The 21,278-nt window shown below is 36.2% G+C and overlaps 2 protein-coding genes and 1 long non-coding RNA gene across 3 annotated transcripts; 2 read left to right on the top strand and 1 right to left on the bottom strand.

Annotated features, from left to right (window-relative positions):
* The first annotated feature begins 3,354 nt into the window (after positions 1–3,354).
* Positions 3,355–5,873, top strand: LOC113715068 (uncharacterized). Its single transcript, XM_027239220.2, has 2 exons — positions 3,355–4,637; positions 5,481–5,873. Exons 1-2 carry the CDS (start codon positions 3,633–3,635, stop codon positions 5,580–5,582), a joined length of 1,107 nt encoding a protein of 368 aa, XP_027095021.1. The 5' UTR covers positions 3,355–3,632; the 3' UTR covers positions 5,583–5,873.
* Positions 5,874–15,478: 9,605 nt separating this feature from the next.
* On the bottom strand, positions 15,479–17,062 carry LOC113713282 (probable strigolactone esterase DAD2). Its single transcript, XM_027236967.2, has 2 exons — positions 16,509–17,062; positions 15,479–16,153 (listed from the first exon to the last, which is right to left on the bottom strand). The coding sequence occupies exons 1-2, from the start codon at positions 16,877–16,879 to the stop codon at positions 15,721–15,723; spliced, it is 804 nt and encodes a 267-aa protein (XP_027092768.1). The 5' UTR covers positions 16,880–17,062; the 3' UTR covers positions 15,479–15,720.
* Positions 17,063–19,779: 2,717 nt separating this feature from the next.
* LOC140016222 (uncharacterized) lies at positions 19,780–21,033 on the top strand. Its single transcript, XR_011822564.1, has 2 exons — positions 19,780–20,363; positions 20,444–21,033. It is a non-coding gene; the product is annotated as an uncharacterized lncRNA (long non-coding RNA).
* The last annotated feature ends 245 nt before the right edge of the window (positions 21,034–21,278 follow it).

Below are 21,278 nucleotides of genomic sequence, written 5' to 3'. Positions count from 1 at the left end.
CCGTGCTTAAAAGTTTCACTTGCGGGCAAAACCAATCAATGAGGTTGGAGAAAATTGTAAGGTTTGTGGGAGGTGATTTTGTCAATGACGTTTGACTAGACAGTTCCATAATAAAAGCATCTTAATGGCACCATGCACATTTAATAAACAGAAAATAATTATGCAGATCATGATCATGGCAGCACCACTAGTTTTATTCCCAAGTTGGTTGAGTTGCTGTGGCTCCCTCAAACTGATCTCATGCATTGTAGCGTATCCGTTCCGTAGCTCTAACTTCCGAAGACTTGTCAGGCTCTTCAATCACACAGAAGAGTCTACCAGAGATGTTGATGTCAATAGCTGAAAAAACGAAGAATTGATCAAGAACTTGCACCGGAGCTGTTTTGAACTTTCGGTTATCTTCCAAGTACAACAATTTTCAATGTTGGTAGCTAATGTTTCCTTTTTTTTGCTTCTCGTCTTCCACAGCCGTTTACTTCTTACCAGGTCCTCACACGGAGAATTTAAATGATATCATCATCAGATTGAGATGGCTTCCTATGGAAAAATATACCCATACAAGGAAAGCAACTTTGGCCTTTTTTGAAGGAAGCGCTTTCGATGTGGATTTGTTTGGTGTTGAATGCGTTGTTCGTTCCCCTTTTTTTTTTTTTTTTCCCCCTCTAAATGGTCATTTATTTCTTTAATTAGAATCACACGTTATTGAAACGAAGTGAGTTGTTGTAGTCAATTAAACGTTTTTGAACCATTCAAATTCATAGTGTATCGTTTTATTCAGTTTCGAGGAAGAATATTTGAGGAATTGCATTTATGAAAACAAACTTGAGTGTACCACCGTTTTCAAATGTATAACGATTAACTATTAAGTAGTAAGTATATACTAATATGAAAATGAAATAGGACGAAGTGGATCATATAACAAACACATAGTTGGCTATATAATACAGTTGTGCATCTTCATTGATACTACTGTGACAAGAGATCCCAAATATTTCCTCTGTGCCATTGAAAATGTCATACTTTTTTATTTTGGAACGTCCCAAAACATTTGTCATGTTGAAAAAGTTAAAATATGTTTTAGTCTCTCTTTCCAATATAACCCTTTTTTCTAATCATATACATGTTACCATTCAAATTTAAAATTTGAATTTGTGGGATTAAAATTGAAAAAAAAAAAAACACAAAAATCACAATTAAATTACTATTCTTAAAAAGTTGGATTCCCAAAACACGGCTAAATAATTGGAACGGATGGAATAGAAAACTACCCCTCGTCCTGACTCGCAAAATATCGCCGGACAATTTTTTGAGTTTGCAACCACCGGTTGGAAACTCACGGTTTTTTATTTTCTATTTTTTTTCTTAAGGTGACACCGTGGTATTTATGTACCCCTCTTCTATATGCTCTAGAAATAGTTGACTCTTGAGTTCTTAAAAGAGCAGCCTAATTTGCGAGACAAAAGTCAATAGTTGAAGATGTAAACTGTTTTATGGGCAAGATGTCAACTTTTGCATTAGCAATACCAGTTTTCGATCGGTCACTCCAACTGTTTTTCGATAATTTTCGTGGCACATAAACTAGCAAGAAATTTAAACATCCCTCCCAGAAAAGCATGCAGCTTCTTCCCTCTACTCTGCGATGGCAATTTAACAACTAACTAGTTTTTGAAGATAATTACCCGAGTGAAGAATTAGGTATATGTAAATTCATCTATGTGTAACTCTAGCTAAACTTGTAATTTTACACGTTCAAATTAAATGTGTAAATTCACCTATTCAACTTTTGAATTTTTGGAACGAATAAAAAGTTGAGTTTGCATCTCAAACAGACTTCAACCACTCCGTCAAATACTATAGAATTTTATAAGTACATCTGACACTACCTTGGCTAAATTGAATATTCGAAAATAGTCGCTTTTTGGATTAAATAATTTGTTGTCAAATCTATAAGCTCATACTTCTTCTCACTTGAATTGTTAAGCCATTTAAAATAAGGGATTTGACATTTGTAATAGTTGAAACAAGAGATTTGAAATCTGTACCGCGAAAAGTATGCCCACGGACAAATCTAAGTGAAATGAACGCCATAATATTTTGTACAAGTCTAGTTTGAATTCTTCTTCGAACTTGAACTACGTCTAATAAGGCCCTGTTTGGATAGTCAAAAGAAAAATTGCTCTGTTCCTCGTAAATATATTTTTCAATCATTTTTTTATATCACATGTATCAAATCGCTACAGTATTTTTTTCTAAAAAAAAATTCAGAAAAATGCAATCCAAACAAAGTTTTTAGCCCGTACAAGCAAGAAAAAATTGAATAAAAGTTAAACAATTTGATGCTTTTGTGTGTATTTTTTGTTTTACTCTCATTGAGTCGAAGTTTTGAGTCTAGATCGAAATCTAAACCGTTAGTAGTGTGTTATTTTTGTCATCAAGTCAATTTCATATTAATTCGCTAATCAATTTCAAAACGCAAGTAAAGTTGGAATTCGAATCATAAACCCCCACTAGGGTCTCCTTTACACTTTTTAGTTTCGAATCACAACGGATTTATTTCAATCTAGTAATGAATCAATTAATTTGAAACCCAAGTCATTATCGAGTAATGACGAGAGATAAACGTCTAAAATGTTCAATCTAATTTTTTTTAATCAAATAATTCCCACAGTAATCCATCTAAAACCCCCTACGTTTATTCATGTTTTACGTTGTATATCCATGATGAAGTAGTTGAATGATGAGCAGCTTTACCAATCCAATCGACAGGGAAAAGAAAAGAAAAAGAAAATCTAATGAACCTGAGAGACGAGAGAAGGCAGAAAACTAAAAGCAAACTAAAGAAAACAAGAGAGACCTGGGACGGAGGGCGGGGGGAACTGGGACTGGGATGTTGGGAGAGACTTTCCCAAAGCAACCATCGAATAACGAACCTTCTTTCCATGCACGCGTGAAAAGAAAACAAGACAGACTCTGGAAATCTTCACACGTGCTCTTCTCTACGCTTCTGCACGTGTCCTCTTTCCCCACTTGGGATCCTCGGTGACATGTTTTCTATGCCAACCCAATGCCACCAATAGTGTTGCGCCAAGTGTCATGTTATTATTTACACTTGTGTTAAACCAAGCCAAGCTGAATTATTAGAAAATTAAAGTGTAAATAATAACATGACACTTGGCGCAACACTATTGGTGGCATTGAGTTGGCATAGAAAACATGTCACCGAGAATCCCAAGTGTTCCCTCCCACCCTCTAACCGTCAAAAAAAAAAAAAAAAAAAAAGGCCAATACCACCTCTGTCCCCCGGAAAGCATCCCCCTTCCAAACAAACCCCAACATCAGCCCCACCCCAATCCCATCCCCACAAAAACAAAACCCACTCACCATATTATTCATATTCTTTTCTTCCCCTGCCTTCGCCTATTATTGAACTCCCCACTCCCCCCGAACTCCACACCCACTTGCTGGCTAGCTCCATGAAAATGGCTATGATCAACTCATAGCTAGGTCCTATACAGGTAACTACCTCAAAAGGGCCCGTACAACCTCAAACGCTGTCGTTTTCGGTCTTCACCTCCCCTCCAGGCTCCATCCACCTAATTCTTGATGTACTAATCCCATTTTTTGCACTAGAAATGGAAACAGAGGTCCAGTCCAATAGTTTTACCTATATGGGGCGAAGCTTCAGCGGCCTCAGCATCCACGATGGTTCTTCCTCCGCTTTCAGCGACTGCAACAGCGACAGATCCGGCGAATTCCCCACCGCTTCTTCCCAGAGCCGACGTCTACTTATCGCTTGCGCCTCCTCCGAAAACAACAACTACTCCTCTGACGAACTGATCCGCCAGCTCGTCTCCGATCTTAATTCTCCCTCCCCTGAAGACCAAAAACAAGCCGCCTTGGAGCTCAGACTCCTCGCCAAAAACAAACCCGAGAATCGAATTAAGATTGCCGAGGCTGGCGCCATCAGACCATTGATTGATATCATTTCTTCCTCCACCGACTCTCAGCTGCATGAGTACGGCGTCACTGCAATTCTTAACCTCTCGCTCTACGACGAAAATAAGGAAGTTATAGCGGCCGCCGGTGCCATAAAGCCGCTGATTAGAGCTTTGAAAGTGGGAAACGCCGCGGCCAAAGAAAACGCCGCTTGTGCTTTACTAAGACTGTCGCAAGTTGATTCGAATAAAGCCGCTATCGGGAGGTCGGGGGCGATACCGCCGCTAGTGAATCTTCTAGAAAATGGGAATTTTCGGGGGAAAAAGGATGCATCGACGGCGCTTTATTCGTTGTGTTCGGTGAAAGATAACAAGGTGAGGGCTGTTCAAGCTGGGATAATGAAGCCGTTGGTGGAATTGATGGCGGACTTTCAGTCGAACATGGTGGACAAGTCAGCGTTTGTTTTGAGCTTGCTGGTATCGGTGGCGGAGGCCAGGGCGGCGCTAGTGGACGAAGGTGGGATTCCGGTGCTGGTGGAGATTGTGGAAGTTGGGACTCAACGGCAGAAGGAGATTGCGGTGGCTATACTATTGCAGCTGTGTGAAGACGGCCTGAGTTACCGGACTTTGGTGGCGCGGGAAGGAGCCATTCCTCCTCTGGTCGCTCTGTCTCAGACCGGAACTAGTCGGGCTAAACAGAAGGTAATTTGAAAAAAAGAATTTTTGCAACTGTTTCACCTCTAGTTTCTGCCACGTCATTATCATTATTTTGCAAACTCCTGCCATGAAAGTTCTTCTTTGGGTAAAAAAAAAATTTGCTTTTTGCCATGAAGGAAAAAAAGATTTTTTTTTTCTCTTTTTTTTTTGGGTTGGTCGGTGGCGACAAGTGGGAGGAAAACGTGGCTGCTTAATTTATGTAGTTAAAAATTTGGTAGTTTGGTGGAATATGTAGTCTTACTTTAATCATGACGTTAGTTAAGTTAGTGGGAAGATACTTTAATTGAGGGATAGTAAATGTAGTAATTAATCAAAGATGAAACATGATTAAGGAGAAGATTTTCTTGTATTGAAAGTTAAGCAGCCGTCTAATGAATAGGAAGGAAGGTAGGCTAAGAAATGAAGTGGAGGAACAAAAAGATGACGATCTTTCCCTACTAAGAAGAGTAAAATTTGGTGGGAGCAAGCCATTCCTTTATGGGGAATGCAATAATAATAAATGTGACTTTGGCGATTGACTTAAACATGGTGGATTAGAATACAAGTCTTGTGAAATGACAAGGAGGAAATCGGCGAATTGTTCTCTTTTTCGTGTTCGTTGGATTTGGAAAAGATAATACCCAGAGTGAGTGAATGGCAGTAGTAGTAATTTCTTTCAGCAGCATAATTAGCATTTGACAGATGGAATTATTAGCCATTCAATTTACAAACTTCCTTCATTGATTATTACTGTATGTATTATTATTATTATGTTTATGTGCATGTTGTTTTAATATCGTGACATTATTGTTTTGTCGTTTGTGGGGCATATGGTTGATTTGGTGGCAGGCGGAGATGCTGATTGGGCTCCTACGGCAACCGAGATCCGGCAACGCCGCTGCTGCTCCTGCTGCCACTGCCAGGGCGTCTTCTGATGTGTCAGTTGCTTAGTAGCTGCTGCATCATGTCTACAACATGCCACATGGGGAGGCCATGCCACCGTCTCATCGTAGGCTTATCGGTTAGCGGTGGTTGCAAAGGGGGCTTGAAAAGAAAAGAAAAGAAAAGAAATACTAGTACGTACCACGGCACTAGTTCTGAGATATTTTAGTCTGATGATGAAAAAGAAAATAGATGGGAAAAAGGAGTAAGATCAAACTGTATATAAGCGGTCAATTGTAAATGAAAACTTCATAATGTAAATTGGTGAAAACTAATCATCATCACATCGGTTGCTTGGTTTGGGGTTTTTTTTTTTTTTTTTTTTTTTTTTTTTTTGTATTTTGAGGCAGTTTTGGCCTTCGGAGAAAAGAGCTTTTTGGATTTGGGTGAAGTTGAGGAGGCTTTGGTCTGTGGGTATTCCGTGGTTGGTTGTGCTTAGTTGTGTGTGCTATCGAAGTTTTTCACTTTTGACTTTATATCTTGAAAAGATGCGAATTCTGCCACCTTCTGGTTCTGGAAGACATTTGTCACTTGAAATTTCTTCTTTTTATTTGTTTTATTTTTTTTTTTCTTCTTCTTATTAAATGAAGAATTAATTGAACTTGTGGTGTACCAATGGATATAAAGAATTGAAGAATTATTTTTTTTTGAGCGTTTTTCAGAAGATTAACGCGGTAACACTTTGGGAAAATGTGACGTGCATGAGGTTGAAAAGTAATTAAAAAATTATAGGAAGAATATTATCCTAAATTTCAAAAAAAAAAATTTCCAAAAATTGCAATCCCCTTCTATGGTGCATATGGGGCATGTGAATAGAAAAATTGGTTTGTTGAACATTTTTAATGTTAACGCTCATCAGCAACATTCAGAGTGACATATTTATTCAGAGTAATTAACAAGTTTTGATGTTGTTTTTATAAAAAATATTTATTAAAAAACTTTGATATATATAAAATAAAATAATAATTAAAAAATATATTTATAAAAAAACGTAAAAATTTTTGTAAAAAACTACGTTCTAATAGCAATTACTGGGTAAGCAGTAGTGACATTCGGAGTGACGTATTTATGGAACTGCTGATCTCTGTAGACGTCACAAACAAGTAATCATGATCATCTCTCCTCTTGCTTCCAATGGAGGCACAAACTATCGAAGTCTAACCATCCAATAAACACGAGAGCTAACGGAAGTCATTATAAATCTTCATTTTTCCCTCCAGGAATCTTTATTCTCAGTAAGTAAATGTGCAAATGAAGAATTGCCTAGTGGCTTGAGAATACCCACAAATCTCTTTTAAGATATAGAGATGCCCTTTTTCTCCATCTATGGCTCCACCGGAATTATCGCCAATTAGACACGTTTGCTACATAAGCACTAGTGGGTATCTGTTTTAACCCCTTTTTTTTTAGCTTTAACTTTTGAAATAGAATAAATTTGGACTGCCTGTGTGAACCGAACTGTAATTTTTATTGCTCCGTTTGGATTAGCCGTTCTTTGGGATGTTTTTGAAAAATTTTACTGTTAAGTAACAGTGTATATGAAAACTTTTACTATAAATATTTTTAAAAATATTTGATATATTATATGAATGAAACGTTTGTTGAGTTATTTTTTATTTATATATTATTATAACATTATATTTAAAAATTTTATTTTTGAAAAAATAATCAATCCAAACGAAAACTCAGCCGGGATTTATGCCATAACATTCATCTTCAGGAAAAACGTCTAATCCAACACGGCGCCTTACATCTGCTAACAGAGGGCCCAAAAGATGGATCCGAGAATCATTCGTATGGTCAATTTTAGAGATGGACAAAAGATAGCCTTCTTGCAATAAAAGCAGCATTTGCATTGATCCCTTGTACAAAAAAAAAAAAAAAAAAAAAAAAAAAAGGCATCGATGCATTCATTGTCCTTGGAAAATCTATTAAACTTTTTCGAGACAAAAAACATGTACTAGCCTTCCAAACGGGGCCTCTGATTAAAACAAGACCAAGAAGAAGCATCCGCGATCCAACCAAATTGAACTACAATAATGTCAAAACAAAGGTGAGATTAGTGGAGTGCTATAATTAGTACTTCAATTATTTTAACTGAGAAAATATTCAAGAAGACGTGGGATAAGCGAGTACCAACAGCAGAATCAATTGTTTGCCAAACTAATCGCCAAAGGTGACAGCTACAATTGTTGAATCGTCCACGTACGGGAATTGCTTAAAATAATTGGAGCGAGACATTCTTACACATCAACAGTTAATTTCTTGCCCACATGTTTCATGTGCCAATTAGTACGTTTCAATGGCAACAATCAACGACTTACTTGTCATCCAGGCCGGTACACCGTAAATTTGTTGGCGAAAGGTCTGGGATTTGCTCTGATACGGCTCATCATAGATGTTGGCTAAAGGATTTCTATGGCATATATTACGATTTTAATGTACTCTACTACTTCATGCAAATTTTCAATAATATTTGAACGATCAATCATATATTTCCACAGATCTTCTTTTGAGCATGGGATCATTAGTTATTATTAACCTATGACGTGTTTTTTGAGAGTTTATATAAAATTTTACTATAACTTACTGTTATAAATTTTTGTGTATTTAATCGGCGTTGTTCGTGCACGTGATAGGTTTTGAAGAATAAGGCCAGGTGTTGGCTTGTTGTGGTCCATTTTGAATATGCAAATCCATGGACGAGAAATAGCACCGAATTATGACTTTTTGTAGGGTTGGGGATGGAAGAAGAAAGTTTGCAACAAAGGAATTTTGAAAATCTGCAAGACTAAAAAGAGCAAAGCCATCATATTTCTTCCTTCTTTTCTAATGTTTTTTAGCAGTGCAAAGGAAAAGAAAAAAGAAAAAGCGTGGATGAGAGATGATAAAGGAGAACGTGATCAAGAACTCATTTCCTTTCGCTCGCAACAGAACATATATGTGGCCATAAACAAAATTTTCCAACGTTCCCTTGATTGAAGTCAAAAACCCTAAAAGTAGAAAAGAGAATCCTATCACTTACCTTCACTTGTTTTGCTACACTTGGCAGGGCTGCTACGATTCAATTGACAAAACAAAGAACACTTGGTATGGTTCTTCACGACTCCCTCTTAAATCGGATCTATTTCTGCCAAATGTACGTTCTTTCTTAGTTAATTCGAGCAGTCTATTTTGGTACACAGATGTGAATGTCAGTGGGAAAAATTGACATCGGATCTGAACATTCTGAAGCATCGTTTGTTATGCAGCTTCCAATTTCACGTATATATTCTCCAGAGTCCAGATGCCAAATTATTGTGGTGGTTTCAATTTTTCAGGCTTTGAGAAGAGGTAGCTTTCTTCTAAGTATCGCTACTGCTCCTTTGCTCATTTTCTAGCAAAATATACGCCAAAAAACGCGGTAAACAGCGAAAATTAATAATGTTGAAATTACAGTAAATTCTTCTCTCAAAATTTCCATCTTCTTGTGTTTTGAAGTGTCTCGTGCATATATTCGTCATACAGCATCAAACGTGACGGAAAATGAGTTTAAATAGAAGAATTGATGCAACAACTTGTCCCTTCAAACTTCAATTGTAGTAGACTAGTGCTATGGTGGGCAAACCAGGCTATGCACAATTTGTAAATATTAAAAGAAAATTCTTTAATGAATTGATTTCACCAAAAAAAAAAATTATTACTAAAGCAAAAAATTATAGATTTTTTTTTCCAGGCTTTTGAAATTAGTTAGTTAAACCTAATCCCAAATTTAACCTCAAAAGCTGGCAACTCTTGAGGCAAATTTGGGGACTTAACTACCCAATCCCCCAACCCCAAAGAAACGATGTGGGACTATGGGAAAGTTAGTAGGGAAGCCTCTACTAGGTCTTAAAGAAGAACCCACTTACCCCAGATACCTCCCCTGCGTTTTTGTCTTTTTTTTCCAGACTTTTAAAATTAGTTAGTTAAACCTAATCCCAAATTTAACCCCAAAAGCCGGCAACTCTTGAGGCAAACTTGGGGACTTAACTACCCAACTCACTTATAAATTTGTTTAGATAACCCATTTTTAATCAAAAAGAAAATTGTCATATCTTACATGTTTTGTAAAACTTTCATATTCTGTCAACCACATTCTTATTTGGGACAAAAAACGTCAACGGTCACTACACTATTGATCGGATCATGTTTTGGCCAGCAAACTATTTTTCATCAATAATTAGTCACTAAACAATTTAAACAGTAAACCTGTGATCATTTGGTCGATAATTGCTCTTAATTTGTAAAATTAGCAGTTAATCTGTGAAATAGGATCGCGTAGTTGCTGGACAAAATTGTCCTCGCACTTTGTCACGTCACGTGTACTGCTAATTTCACATATTAAGAGCAATAATTAACCAAATGGTCACGAGTTTACTAATTAATTGGTTTAGTGGCTAATTATTGACGAAAAATAGTTTGATGACCAAAATATGATCCGATTAATAGTTTAGTGGTCGTTAAGATTTTTTGCCCTTCTTATTATACACATATCACATAATAAAAAGTGCTAAAAATACTAAAATGATCTTCTATAGTGTAGTAGTTATTTATTAGTAATTTGGATGGTTGCATTGACTATCAACAAAACTTACGTACATTTTTTTTTGGTTGATACCACTTATGTATGGTTACACTAAAGTATTTACAACAATAATAAGACTTTGTCCTTTCATTATAATGGTAAAAATTGAGAGTTCAAAAAGCAACAAAAATTGTTTACATTGCGTGATGTTTCAAGTATGATGAAGACTCTCCAAAAAGGCAAGTACAGTAAACGACTATTCTACACAACTTATCTTGTTTGTGTTTTGGCAGTAGAGACGGAGGACTAAAGATTTCTCATAAACGAATTTTCTATCAAAAAATTTCTACGTTTTCCGTGAGTACATTTTTCAATCATCATTTTATCTCATATATATCAAAATGCTACAATATATTTTCTATAAAAATTATAAAAAATTACAATCCAAACACAACCTTGCCTCGGACTATAGTGGCAATTCGACAACGCTTGAAGGAAGGAAGATAAGTTCGACTTCCCTCGCTGCCCCATTTGGTTTCTCCATCTGAAAAAAAAAAAATGCCTGAAAAATTGTCACCTCATATTTTGGGTGCTAAGACAAGTTTCACACATGAATGAGAAATCTTTAGTTTAAAAACCGAAAAAAGAATTGCATAAACAGCTGAATCAGGCCCCCAAACTGCCCACAAGCAACCCAGCTGTTCTGCCCAACTCAGCTAAAATGGTCAGTGGCTCAATTTTACAAGGCTTGGAAATTTTCAAACGGAAACGTCAAAAAGCAACAAAGGTCCTAATTCCCGGGGGGCTTCACGAGCTCCGGTGACCATCGTGGGGGTCAAATTGATGATAACGTGACAAACTCAGCTATCTTCTTACATGTCTAACCTCCGAATTTGTTAATCCCATGCTACAAAATCAAAAATTAAAAGTAAGTGGTGACCGGTTGACCTATCTTTTTCAGTCAACCTATCAACATTTGGTGGCTATTATTTTTCGTCTCCTGTAATTTTCAACGATGGTGGCTGCTAATCTCTTTCCCCCTTTTTTTTTGTTTTTCGTTTTTACCATCATCATATTTTTCGTGGCTTCAATTGACTGACTAACTCGAGATGTTGCTAACGTACAAGGGTGGAAATGGTCCTCTTGTTGAACCCTGTCCGAATGCAAAAATATCTAAAGGAAACACACTAATTGAACCTATTAACTGAAATCAACAGCGCTTGCTTTCTTTTTTTTTTTTTTTTTTCCAATTCAAAGAAGCAAAAGATTACTTTTGAAATATTATTTGAAATAATTACTATCTCTGTTTATTACAATCAACAGGCGCTTGTACATTAGAAATCACTAGTGTTAAGTTACTAATGCTTTGTTCTTTTATCTTATGTTAAAAATAGCCTATTGGTGAAGTAAAACTGATCCTAGTAATTTCAGAGATCAGGAGCGGTGCTTAAGAAAAAAATTATACTACTTTCAAACCTTAAGTCCCTAATGAATGGTTTTGCCACTTTTTCCATCAAATTCGTAATAAATTTACCTCATTTGTAGAGGTGAAATAACGAGAGAACTAGGCAGTTTTGTGAATTTCGATGCGTAGAGAAATGAAAATGATGGCAACTTCTTGAATGGATTTGTGCGTAGAGAGACAATTTTTCTTTTTTTTTAAAAAAAAAAAAAGGAAAAGAAGAATAAAGGTAAGGCTGAGTCTTTGTTCAACCATGAGAAGTGAAATGGTACAAAGAATAATATTTATTAAATACATTTAAGAAAAGTACACTAAAAATCTTATTGAAAGGTAGTGGGAACAATACCATGTAATTACAGGGGCAAAGCTATGAATTTGTATTATATAAAGGGTTAATTACATTTTATCCCCTTAAAGAATACCTCATTTTCAGTTTACCCCCTAACCTTTAATTTTGCTTACTTAACCCCCTTTAGGACAAAATTACTCTTGCATTATTTTGACTTTTCATTTACCTTGTTTTCCTTTTTTTTATTTCTTTTTCTCTTTTTTCTTTATTTAATTTTTCCTCTTTCTCACAAAAATCTTCACCTTAATGATTGAAAATAAAAAAGAGGAATTGCAAAGATCTATCTTCTCCTTAAGTGATTAAAAAACTATTCAAATCACTTCCCTAAAATACAATTTTTTTAACCTTTCAATTCTTTTAATTTTGGATTTTCCTCTTTCCTTTCTAGTTTCTCATTTTATTCTCAAAAAAATATCATAACCTGAGAAATGAGGTATTCTTTAAGGGGATAAAATGTAATTAACCCTTATATAAATCATATATTTTGATGGGATCAGTGGGGCAATTGCGCCCCACTGTATCTCCGTCACTGTCGGAGATACTCTTCCACTCAATAGCACTAAACATCCACATTTCCCTTTGTATTGACATATAAAAGTAAAGGCTTCCGTTTTTTAAAAATAACAATGAAATAGTAGATATATTCTCGTTTCAACATCATTAGTGAGATCAGCACAAATACGAAATGGTCTTGTAGTGGGATCTCTCGTCTTTTTCCTTTTGTTTTTTTCCGGTGAGAAAAGAGGCTTTCAAGGCCAATTACATTGCCACACTCTTACTACGATGCCAAGAATAGTTTTATAATCTTAGGCGGATAAGGGAAAAGAATAACACCCTATTACAAATATAAACTACTTTTGAGTGCACGTGTAATGTAATCTCCTTTTCTTTTTTTTTTTGGTAAAGAACAAAAAAATCTCCTGTGATAAACCTAATATACAGAAAAGCCTCCGTAGTTTCAAAACATACAACACGACACATCATGCTTTAAACTAAATTGTAAAGGTGACGGAATCTGTTAAACTTAACATAAATAACTTATTGGAACTTTTAAAAAAAAATTATACCTAATTTTTAACAAATATACCTATTCTACCCCTTAACCCTCAATTTTCTTTCTCTAGAGAATAAAACAAATGATTTTATTGAGTTGTCTTTTGCTTAATTATATTAGGGCATTTTTGTCATTTCGTCCATTTTCGTTAAGTTTAACGGATTCCGTCACTTTTACAATTTAGTTCAAAGTATGAGGTCTCCTGTTGTACATTTTGAAACCATTGGAGACTTTTCTGTATATTAAATTTACCACGGGGAGCCTTTTTATTTTTTACTTATCTTTTTTTTTACAGCTGTATAAACACAAGACAAGATCATTTCGGAATACAAGATTAGAAACAAAATACAATGGGCTATAATAAAAAAAATGCTAGACGGGCTTTTCCTTGTTGCTCGGCCTTGAACTCTTGCTTGGGCTTTGAGAACATAGACATGAGCCAGAGAGAATCATTCAAGCAGTGAAGGTGGCAATTAAAATGAGCATCTAACAAATGAGTAGAGCCCATTTTAGAGTTGTAAAACATTCATGCAGCGCTGGCCCAACTGCAGGGGTGGTGCCCAGGCGATGATCTACTCATCTACAGCAACGAGCACCATGAAATTCTTTATCTTCCCATTCCTATTGTAAAAGCTTAGGTCACTCTCGAATAGTGGAGAAAAGAACGAGAATAAATTTTTTATGTACTGTCAATAAATATATGTCATGTAATTTAATTTCAAATTTCAAATTTAATTTTTACATAAGTGACATACATTAACAACTGCTATTATAAAAAAAAAATCTACATTAATAGTGTATAAAAACTTAATCCAAAAATTAATATATAAGCAAATTTTCGATTGATTTGAAATGGTTGAAGCTTATAACTCACCGCCTTTGCAGTAAAGTATAGGAGAGAGCAAAATCTTGCAGCGAAGCTTTGGGAAGCTTTGTATTAGCCCTAGGAGAATGGACAAAAACAGTTGGATAGCTGCAAATTCTTGTCAAACTCATGAAAGTCCAAACCAGCCTGCGTAAATCCGCGTATGAGCATGTTCAGATGACTGCAACAATCCTTGCTAAGGAATGTTGCTGAATTCGGATCATATTGGTTTGATTAAATAGTTGATGCCATAATGTCGTCCCAGAAGTTGGTTTTCATGAGGTTCACTATCAAATTAATTGAGATACAACAATATCTGCTTGCTGAAACTTGTGCCAAAATCAGATTGTCCTGAGCTTTGCAGATACATATTGCTTTGATTATTTGTGAAAGGAAAAACAGAGAGAAAGACAATTTCAGTGGGGATTATCAAAAGAATTGCATACAGCAGAAATGTGAGATAGGAAAGAGCCAATAATCTGTTTGTTTGAAACAGTGACAGGCCAATTCTGAGACTGGGACAGCGAATCCATGGCAAGGCCTTTCAAGTGGTGGGGACGACAATATTCTGGATCATTCATACTCGTGGGTCTTCTTCCTCTACTACTACTTATCATCCGCGAATTCAGCAGTGGTATGGTATCTCTTCATATGTGCTGCCCATAAGCAAAGCAACTTGAGGCATTTGTTTTCAACAATAATGTATAAGGCATTTAAATGTCTAAACTGTAATGTGTTTACAGTTAGAACATGCAATTACCTCGAAGGTAAGGTTTCCTAAGAGAAATTCTTTTGTCTTTCCTGTGTGTAATGTGTTGCAACAAATTTATATCTTCAGAACATTGGAAGTCTCGGATTGGTGCTCTCATTTGTTGTTCACTGAATTTTACTAATCCACCATATCATGTTGTTCAGATTTACTTCATCATTTGACTTCATTGGTTTACTTGTTTCACATAACCAAAATTGGTATTTTTCTCCTCAGTTTGAGCAGCCCATATGAAGCAAACAAGTTTTCCATGAACTTCTCAGTTCGGCCTTGTTCGGATTTCATTTTTTTTTAGATTTTTTTTAGGCAAATTACTATAGCGATTTGATATAATTGAGCGATTTGATATAATTGAGGTAAAAAAATGATTGAAAAATGTGCCCACGAAAAAACGTAGCAATTTTTCTTTGAAAACTTGCAATTCAAACACACTCGAAATTTGTTAATCAAGTATTCATGACTGTTACTTCAAGGAGAGAAACTTGTTGACACGTCACTGTTAATCAAGCATTCATGACTGAGTGCAACACAACAACAACAAAATCTGGAAAAACTGATGAGATGAAGGGTACACAAATTCACAAAATATCATTTCATCATTTCCCTTTCTTTTCTTTAACTGAACCAAATGGGGTTAATAGAAAAAACAAGAAAACGTGGAGGTGAGGGAGGGGCAAAACACCAAAAATTCAAGGGAAGACAGAAAACAAACACGTCATCACGTGAAGGTCACGTGCAAATTCTTATCCTCATCTCGTCCTCTTTCTTTCTCTCATCAAGAGTCAAGAGTAAAGAAAATGAAAGATGCAAAACCATCCAAAGCAAAGATCATACTAATAATAGAAGAGTATATCCAAAAGTTCAAAAGCAATTTGTCCAGAATTTATTTGCCATGTCTCAACATCATCTCGTCTGCCCACTTATTCAATTCTCCAATTTTTCATCATAATAAGCCGTTAGAGAATTTGGTACAAGACTCCCCACACAACCCCACCCAGGCCCCGCCCCCTCCCCCTCCCCCTTTCCACAATCCATGGAAAAAAAAAAAAAAAAGAAGAAAGAAAGTGGGACTGACTGGCCTAGCCATCCAGCAGAAAAGCCATTAGCACCGGGGCAGAGCTCGCAGGAGCTCCTGAGCCAACAAAGCCGGTGCACTCAGGTGGGGAAGGTGGCCCTCTAAGTTCAGCATGTGCACCGTGCTCCGCCCGCCAAGGTGATTCTTCAAATAAGTCGCCACCGATGTTGGTACTGAACAATCTTTAGCCGTCTGAATTATGCTACAGGGCACTTTTACAAAACCTAGCACTCCCCTTAAGTCGCTGTTAAAAACTTGGCGTGACACAAATAATGTTATATCGGGCCTCATGTTGAACAAGGTCCGACTGAATTCTCGAACAGCCGCCGGCACATCGGCCCCCACCGCTAGTGGAGCGAAGCCGTTGACCCATGCCTCGTAATTGGCCTCCATTGCCGAAAACAATTTGTCAATTTCTCCTTGCTCAAATCCACCATGATAGTCATTGTCGTTCAAGAACCTAAAAAATGGACGACAACATTATTGGTCATTGTCCAGCTGGGGTTAGACAGATGCCTCATTTCAGGAGAATATAAACTCATAAAGTGTGCTAGAGTCTTTAAATTCATCATTACAATTCACAATTGGCATACCCCTTTTAATTCTTCCCTCAGCCAAAGCCAATCAATCCAGTTTTTACTTTTCATATACTTAATTGATAATTGAAACCAAAAAAAAAAAAAAAAAAACCACAAAAACAAAGGGGAAAAAAAAAGGGTCAAAGATTCCATTTGTGGGCTAGTCTTAAAATATACGGTACTAAATTTGTAAAAGTACAACAAATACCGGGATTGAAGCAGTCCATTTTTGGTTACCTAGGTGATGCACCTATCAGGATGAGCTTAGAGAACAGTTCAGGGCGGCGAATGGAGGCTAGAATCCCGATCATGGCGGAGACAGAGTGGCCAACATAAGCGCATCGATCGACGCCAAGAGCATCGAGGATATGGAGGAGGTCATCGACGTAGGCATCCAGAGTGGTGTAACGCCGGAAATCGAAGTAATCAGGATTGACGCTGCCAGCACAGACGAGGTCATAGAGGATGACCCTGTAGTTCGGCAAGAAGAAGGGCAGAATTCGCTGCCAGGCAGACTGATCAGTGCCGATGCCATGGGCTAAGACCAGGATTCTTTCGCCAGAGCCCACAACTCGCACGTTCAAAGCCTCCAGGAGGCTGGGAACCATGATGATGGGATTTTTTTTATAGTTTAGTTATATTCTTTTTTCCTTTCAAGTTCTTGAATTGCGAGAGAGTCTTCTTGATGAGTGGTAGTGGGGAGAAAACGTATGCGGGATACTGTTGGTATGAATAGAAGGTGGGCTGGCAAATCATCACAGTCGAGTGTTATGTTATCTTGTGTGCAGGTCAAAGTCTGGGTTTAGTTTTTGAGAGCTATTTATAGTTGCGTGAATGTGAACTTGGAATTTTGGATGTATTTGCTGGTATAACATGGGATATTTCGTTTCAACGTGGTGACAGCTGAATAGCCATTTTTTTTCCTTGTTTTTTTTTCCTTGTGGTGCCAAGCTTGCTACAATTTATGTGTTTTTTTTCTTCTTATTTTCTCTATTGAGAGTTCTACACGTAGTATTAAATTTCATGTTTTATGATAATGAAATACTAAAAGAAATTGACTTGCTTTTTTTTTTTTATCAGAAAATCGTGTGTTTGTATATCTCATTATTCCAAATAATATTTCGCTTGCATCATAAATACATTTTTCAACCCATATTTTTATATTACTAATCACCTTTTTATCTTATGTACATCATATCACAAAAAGTGTAACAATAATTATTTCAAATAATACTCTGTCCAAACAAATATAGACGTTGTAAAGCACAAGCTTGTGTTGGAGTAATCTAGACTGTTCTCATCCTAGACCCTAGAAAAAGGTCATCGAAGTATCTAGATTCAACTCACTGTATTGGATGATTTAGGCAAGGCAGAGGTATTGATAACGACTCAATTATGTATGTATGTTGATCCGCACAAACTCACCCACTAATAACCCATTCAAATTCACCGATTAATTTTAAATGGATCTAAATGAGTATTCAACTAAACTCATTTAATTGATGGATGGTGAGTTGAATCAACTCATTCATTTATACCAATTTATAAATACTTATACATTTAACTTCAATTTTTAGTGAGTGTTAAACAAATACATTTGAATTTCTTACCAATCTAATAATAATAAAATACCATTATTTTTTGTCAAATAACATGCAAAAAAATAGAAAAAGAGTAGAATTTTAAGTGACTCATAAATGAGTAATTTGGTATATTATACATATCCATTTATTCTCATTTATTTAAATAGGTTAATCCACCCATCCAAACTCGCTCAAGTCATCCATTTTGACACCTCTAATGGGATATAGTTATTTGCTTCCACATAAAAACATGGCTCGAATTGTTTTACAATCTACCACCTACTGTCAATTCTTGGCTTCTTCACTTGCTGCGGTCCTTTCACTCCTTATTTTGTCAAATTTTTTCTAGCAAGAGAAGGGTGATATTTAAGAAGTTGGGGAAGAGAAGGAAATTTGAATTCAGAACTTCTAATTCCTTTCAGTTAATTTTTGGATTAAAAGAACAATATCATGAAAAGCAAAAAACTTAAGTACGATCTCCACATCTAGTTGCTTTAAGCTTTATTTGATTAGAAGAACAATATCATGAAAAGCAAAAAACTTAAGTACAATCTCCACATTTAATAGCTTTAAGCTTTATTGTAGGTGAAGTAAAGGATTTCTCTGTACATACTGCACAGTACTATTGCAGTGAAAATACAGGGAAACAGAAGGAATCGCTGAGTGGATGTTGATAATAGCAACCATTTAAGAACAGCCATGATGCAACTGCTGACGAAGTTGATAAATTAGGACAATAAACAGCCCCCCGAAAAGGGCAAAAAATAAAAGTTGGCCTCAGAAATTACTACTTCAACACAGACAATTAATAACATTGCAAGAAATGATAGAGCAACAACCAATACTGATTGCTATCCAACTGCGGGTCACGTTGTCTAGCTGAAAACCATGCCTAAAAAGCCTTCAAATTTTTTGCAGGGAATCTCCATCTACTGCAAAATGTGTAGTGCTTTCCTTCCTTGTGAAAAGAAACGTCAATTGAGGAGTTCACTGTAGGCTAATGGAAGAATCTGATGCAACATATCGAAGTTACCTTCAAAACCCCAGCAGCCACCCCACACCCCCCAAAAAAAAAAACACACAATTTTAATTAGCATGGTCCCTCTTTTTCAGGTTGCCGCATCCATATCCATTCGTCAAGTCCAGAATAGACATCTGTATGGGAACATGATTACAAAAAGGATCCTCCAATTGGCTCAAATGTGAATGATATTGAAGGTGACGTAGTAATCATGACCCTAAAAATTGAGGTGCCACCTTTCTGCGTCTACACATTAGATCAAAAAAAAAAAAAAAACATAGGACTAACCCAACGCTCTTGAGATAATACTAGAGCAGTGTAAAATTCTTGTGCTGGAAGACCACGAAAATAGAAAATGAGACTTTTTTTAAGGGGCATTCAATTCAATGTGTGTATAAATAAACCAAAGTCGGCTGTATGCCACACGCCACAACCAACTAAAATTTGACAAACGAAAACCTGCTATCGAAGGACTCAGTTTGGATTAGCTGTTTTTGGGATGTTTTTAAAAAATTTTACTGTAATAGTGTATATGAAAATTTTTTATTATAAATAGTTTTTGAAATATTTGATATGTTATATGAATGAGATATGTTTTGAGTTATTTATATTTATGTATTATTATAGTATTATATTTAAAAATTTTATTTTTAAAAAAATGACTGATCCAAACGGACCTGAATTACTATCCTATGAGCCTATTTGGTGGTCTTTATTTATAGTGGCTGAACCTTGTCCAACTTTTTATCGGTAAAGAATAAAAGCCAAAGCAAAATTGGCATTAATGAACCAAATGGATATGGTTTGTGAGAGAGGGATAAAAATGTTATATTCAACTATTATTCATATGGATTGATGTATATATTAATTATGTTAGAATTACATGACGTTATTAGATCCTTCTTATCTTTTAAACAATTTTCCTCTGTTGATAATATATGATATATAAGCCCTTTCTGGACGGTCGGTTGTGACTGACTGACAACAGTCCGTACCCAATTGATATGGTTCCTAGATTCTGAAGCTTAAAAGTAAGCCACAGCCATATCTTTATCCACTGAGCATTAATTCATCGCGTTCAATGCACCGAAATCAGGTACGAATTTTGTAGCAGAGGTTGGATAAGGGGTAGTGCTTGACCAGGCAATTGGATCACGGGGTGAATGAATTCAGGAGTTATACTATACTTACTACTACTACTACTATTATCATGCGTAGCAGAGCTCAGCTTCATAGGCTTCCATCAATGATGGAGCCAAAGAAAGAATTGAAAGGGCACGAGCTCGAAAGTTACAGGCGTTCACCAAGGTGATTGGGGGGCCATGTCAATGTGGTGCTCTGATCCCACAGGTCGCATAACCTGTTGACACTGGATGGATGATATGAAGACTTTTTTTTGAGTTTTAGAGAAAGAAAGAAAGAAGAAGAAGCAGTAGTTAAAGAAAGGGCGCATGCAGAGGGAAATTTCCATCCATAATGCTTTGGCAGGTTTGATGTGTCACCGAGCTTATCTTATCTATAAAAGACTTTTCCTCTGCTTACATATTCTTTTCTTTTACTTTGTATAGCGTAGCCGGCATCTACCACAATGAAGTCTTTCGACTTTGTCCACGTTGGAAAAGGATAGCTGAGGTTGATGGATATCATATGGCAAAATAAATTTATTTCTCCTCAATATGACCACACACTGCATCGACCCCATGTTGTCATGTCCTCCTCCCATCCCTATTCAAAGCTAATCTAATCTCTGAGCAATCAATCATGCGTGCAGAGAAATGGAAGCCTCCCGAGTCACGAGAGCTCCACTTCTCTTCTCTTCTGGTCCAGCCACATATGAATATATGATACGGTGGTGCTTAAAAACGGCTCATACTACTAACATAATAATAATATCGTATACAGTAGTAGTATGATGGTCCAGTACTTGTGTACGTGTCTCGTTGTGATGAACAAAAATTTCGTTTTCCAAATTTTTAATATCATCACGATAATTTAGACGAAACAAAACTCCTCCTCCTTAGGTTCATCCTCTCGGAGTGTTTTGGCTAATTTTAATTTAATTTGTGTGTAACTTTACTGTTCGACAAAAAAAATAAATAAAGGTGATCACTATTTGAGAAAATTAGTGAAGTATTAAATTTTGTAAGCAAAATATTAACTATTCGCTATATTACAATTTTTTCTTCTAGAATGATGATGGTGCAGAATGATTTCTTTTTTTAAAAAAAAAAATTTAAAACTTTGCTTTTGCGTGATAATTAGTGAAAAAGGGAATTTCTACCACAAAAGGACAAAATAATTCGATTAGTGCCAATGATTTAGTTATGTGAAATTCTTTGCTTCCTGTTTTGGATGAAATGGAGGCATGACGGGCATTCACACAACAATTGCACAGCAATGAAG

This window comes from Coffea arabica, chromosome 10c (assembly GCF_036785885.1).
Source record: "Coffea arabica cultivar ET-39 chromosome 10c, Coffea Arabica ET-39 HiFi, whole genome shotgun sequence".
Taxonomy (NCBI): domain Eukaryota; kingdom Viridiplantae; phylum Streptophyta; class Magnoliopsida; order Gentianales; family Rubiaceae; genus Coffea; species Coffea arabica.
Note: the sequence above shows the minus strand (reverse complement) of the source record. Positions and strands in the feature narration are given on the sequence as shown.

What these genes read in the sequence shown, in the direction of transcription:
- LOC113715068 (XM_027239220.2), top strand. Translation starts at nt 3,633, where the DNA reads ATGGAAACAGAGGTCCAGTCCAATAGTTTTACCTATATGGGGCGAAGC. An exon ending in CTAGTCGGGCTAAACAGAAG is followed by an intron (nt 4,638 to 5,480) that starts GTAATTTGAAAA and finishes ATTTGGTGGCAG; the next exon opens with GCGGAGATGCTGATTGGGCT.
- LOC113713282 (XM_027236967.2), bottom strand. Translation starts at nt 16,879, where the DNA reads ATGGTTCCCAGCCTCCTGGAGGCTTTGAACGTGCGAGTTGTGGGCTCT. An exon ending in CTGATAGGTGCATCACCTAG is followed by an intron (nt 16,154 to 16,508) that starts GTAACCAAAAAT and finishes TCCATTTTTTAG; the next exon opens with GTTCTTGAACGACAATGACT.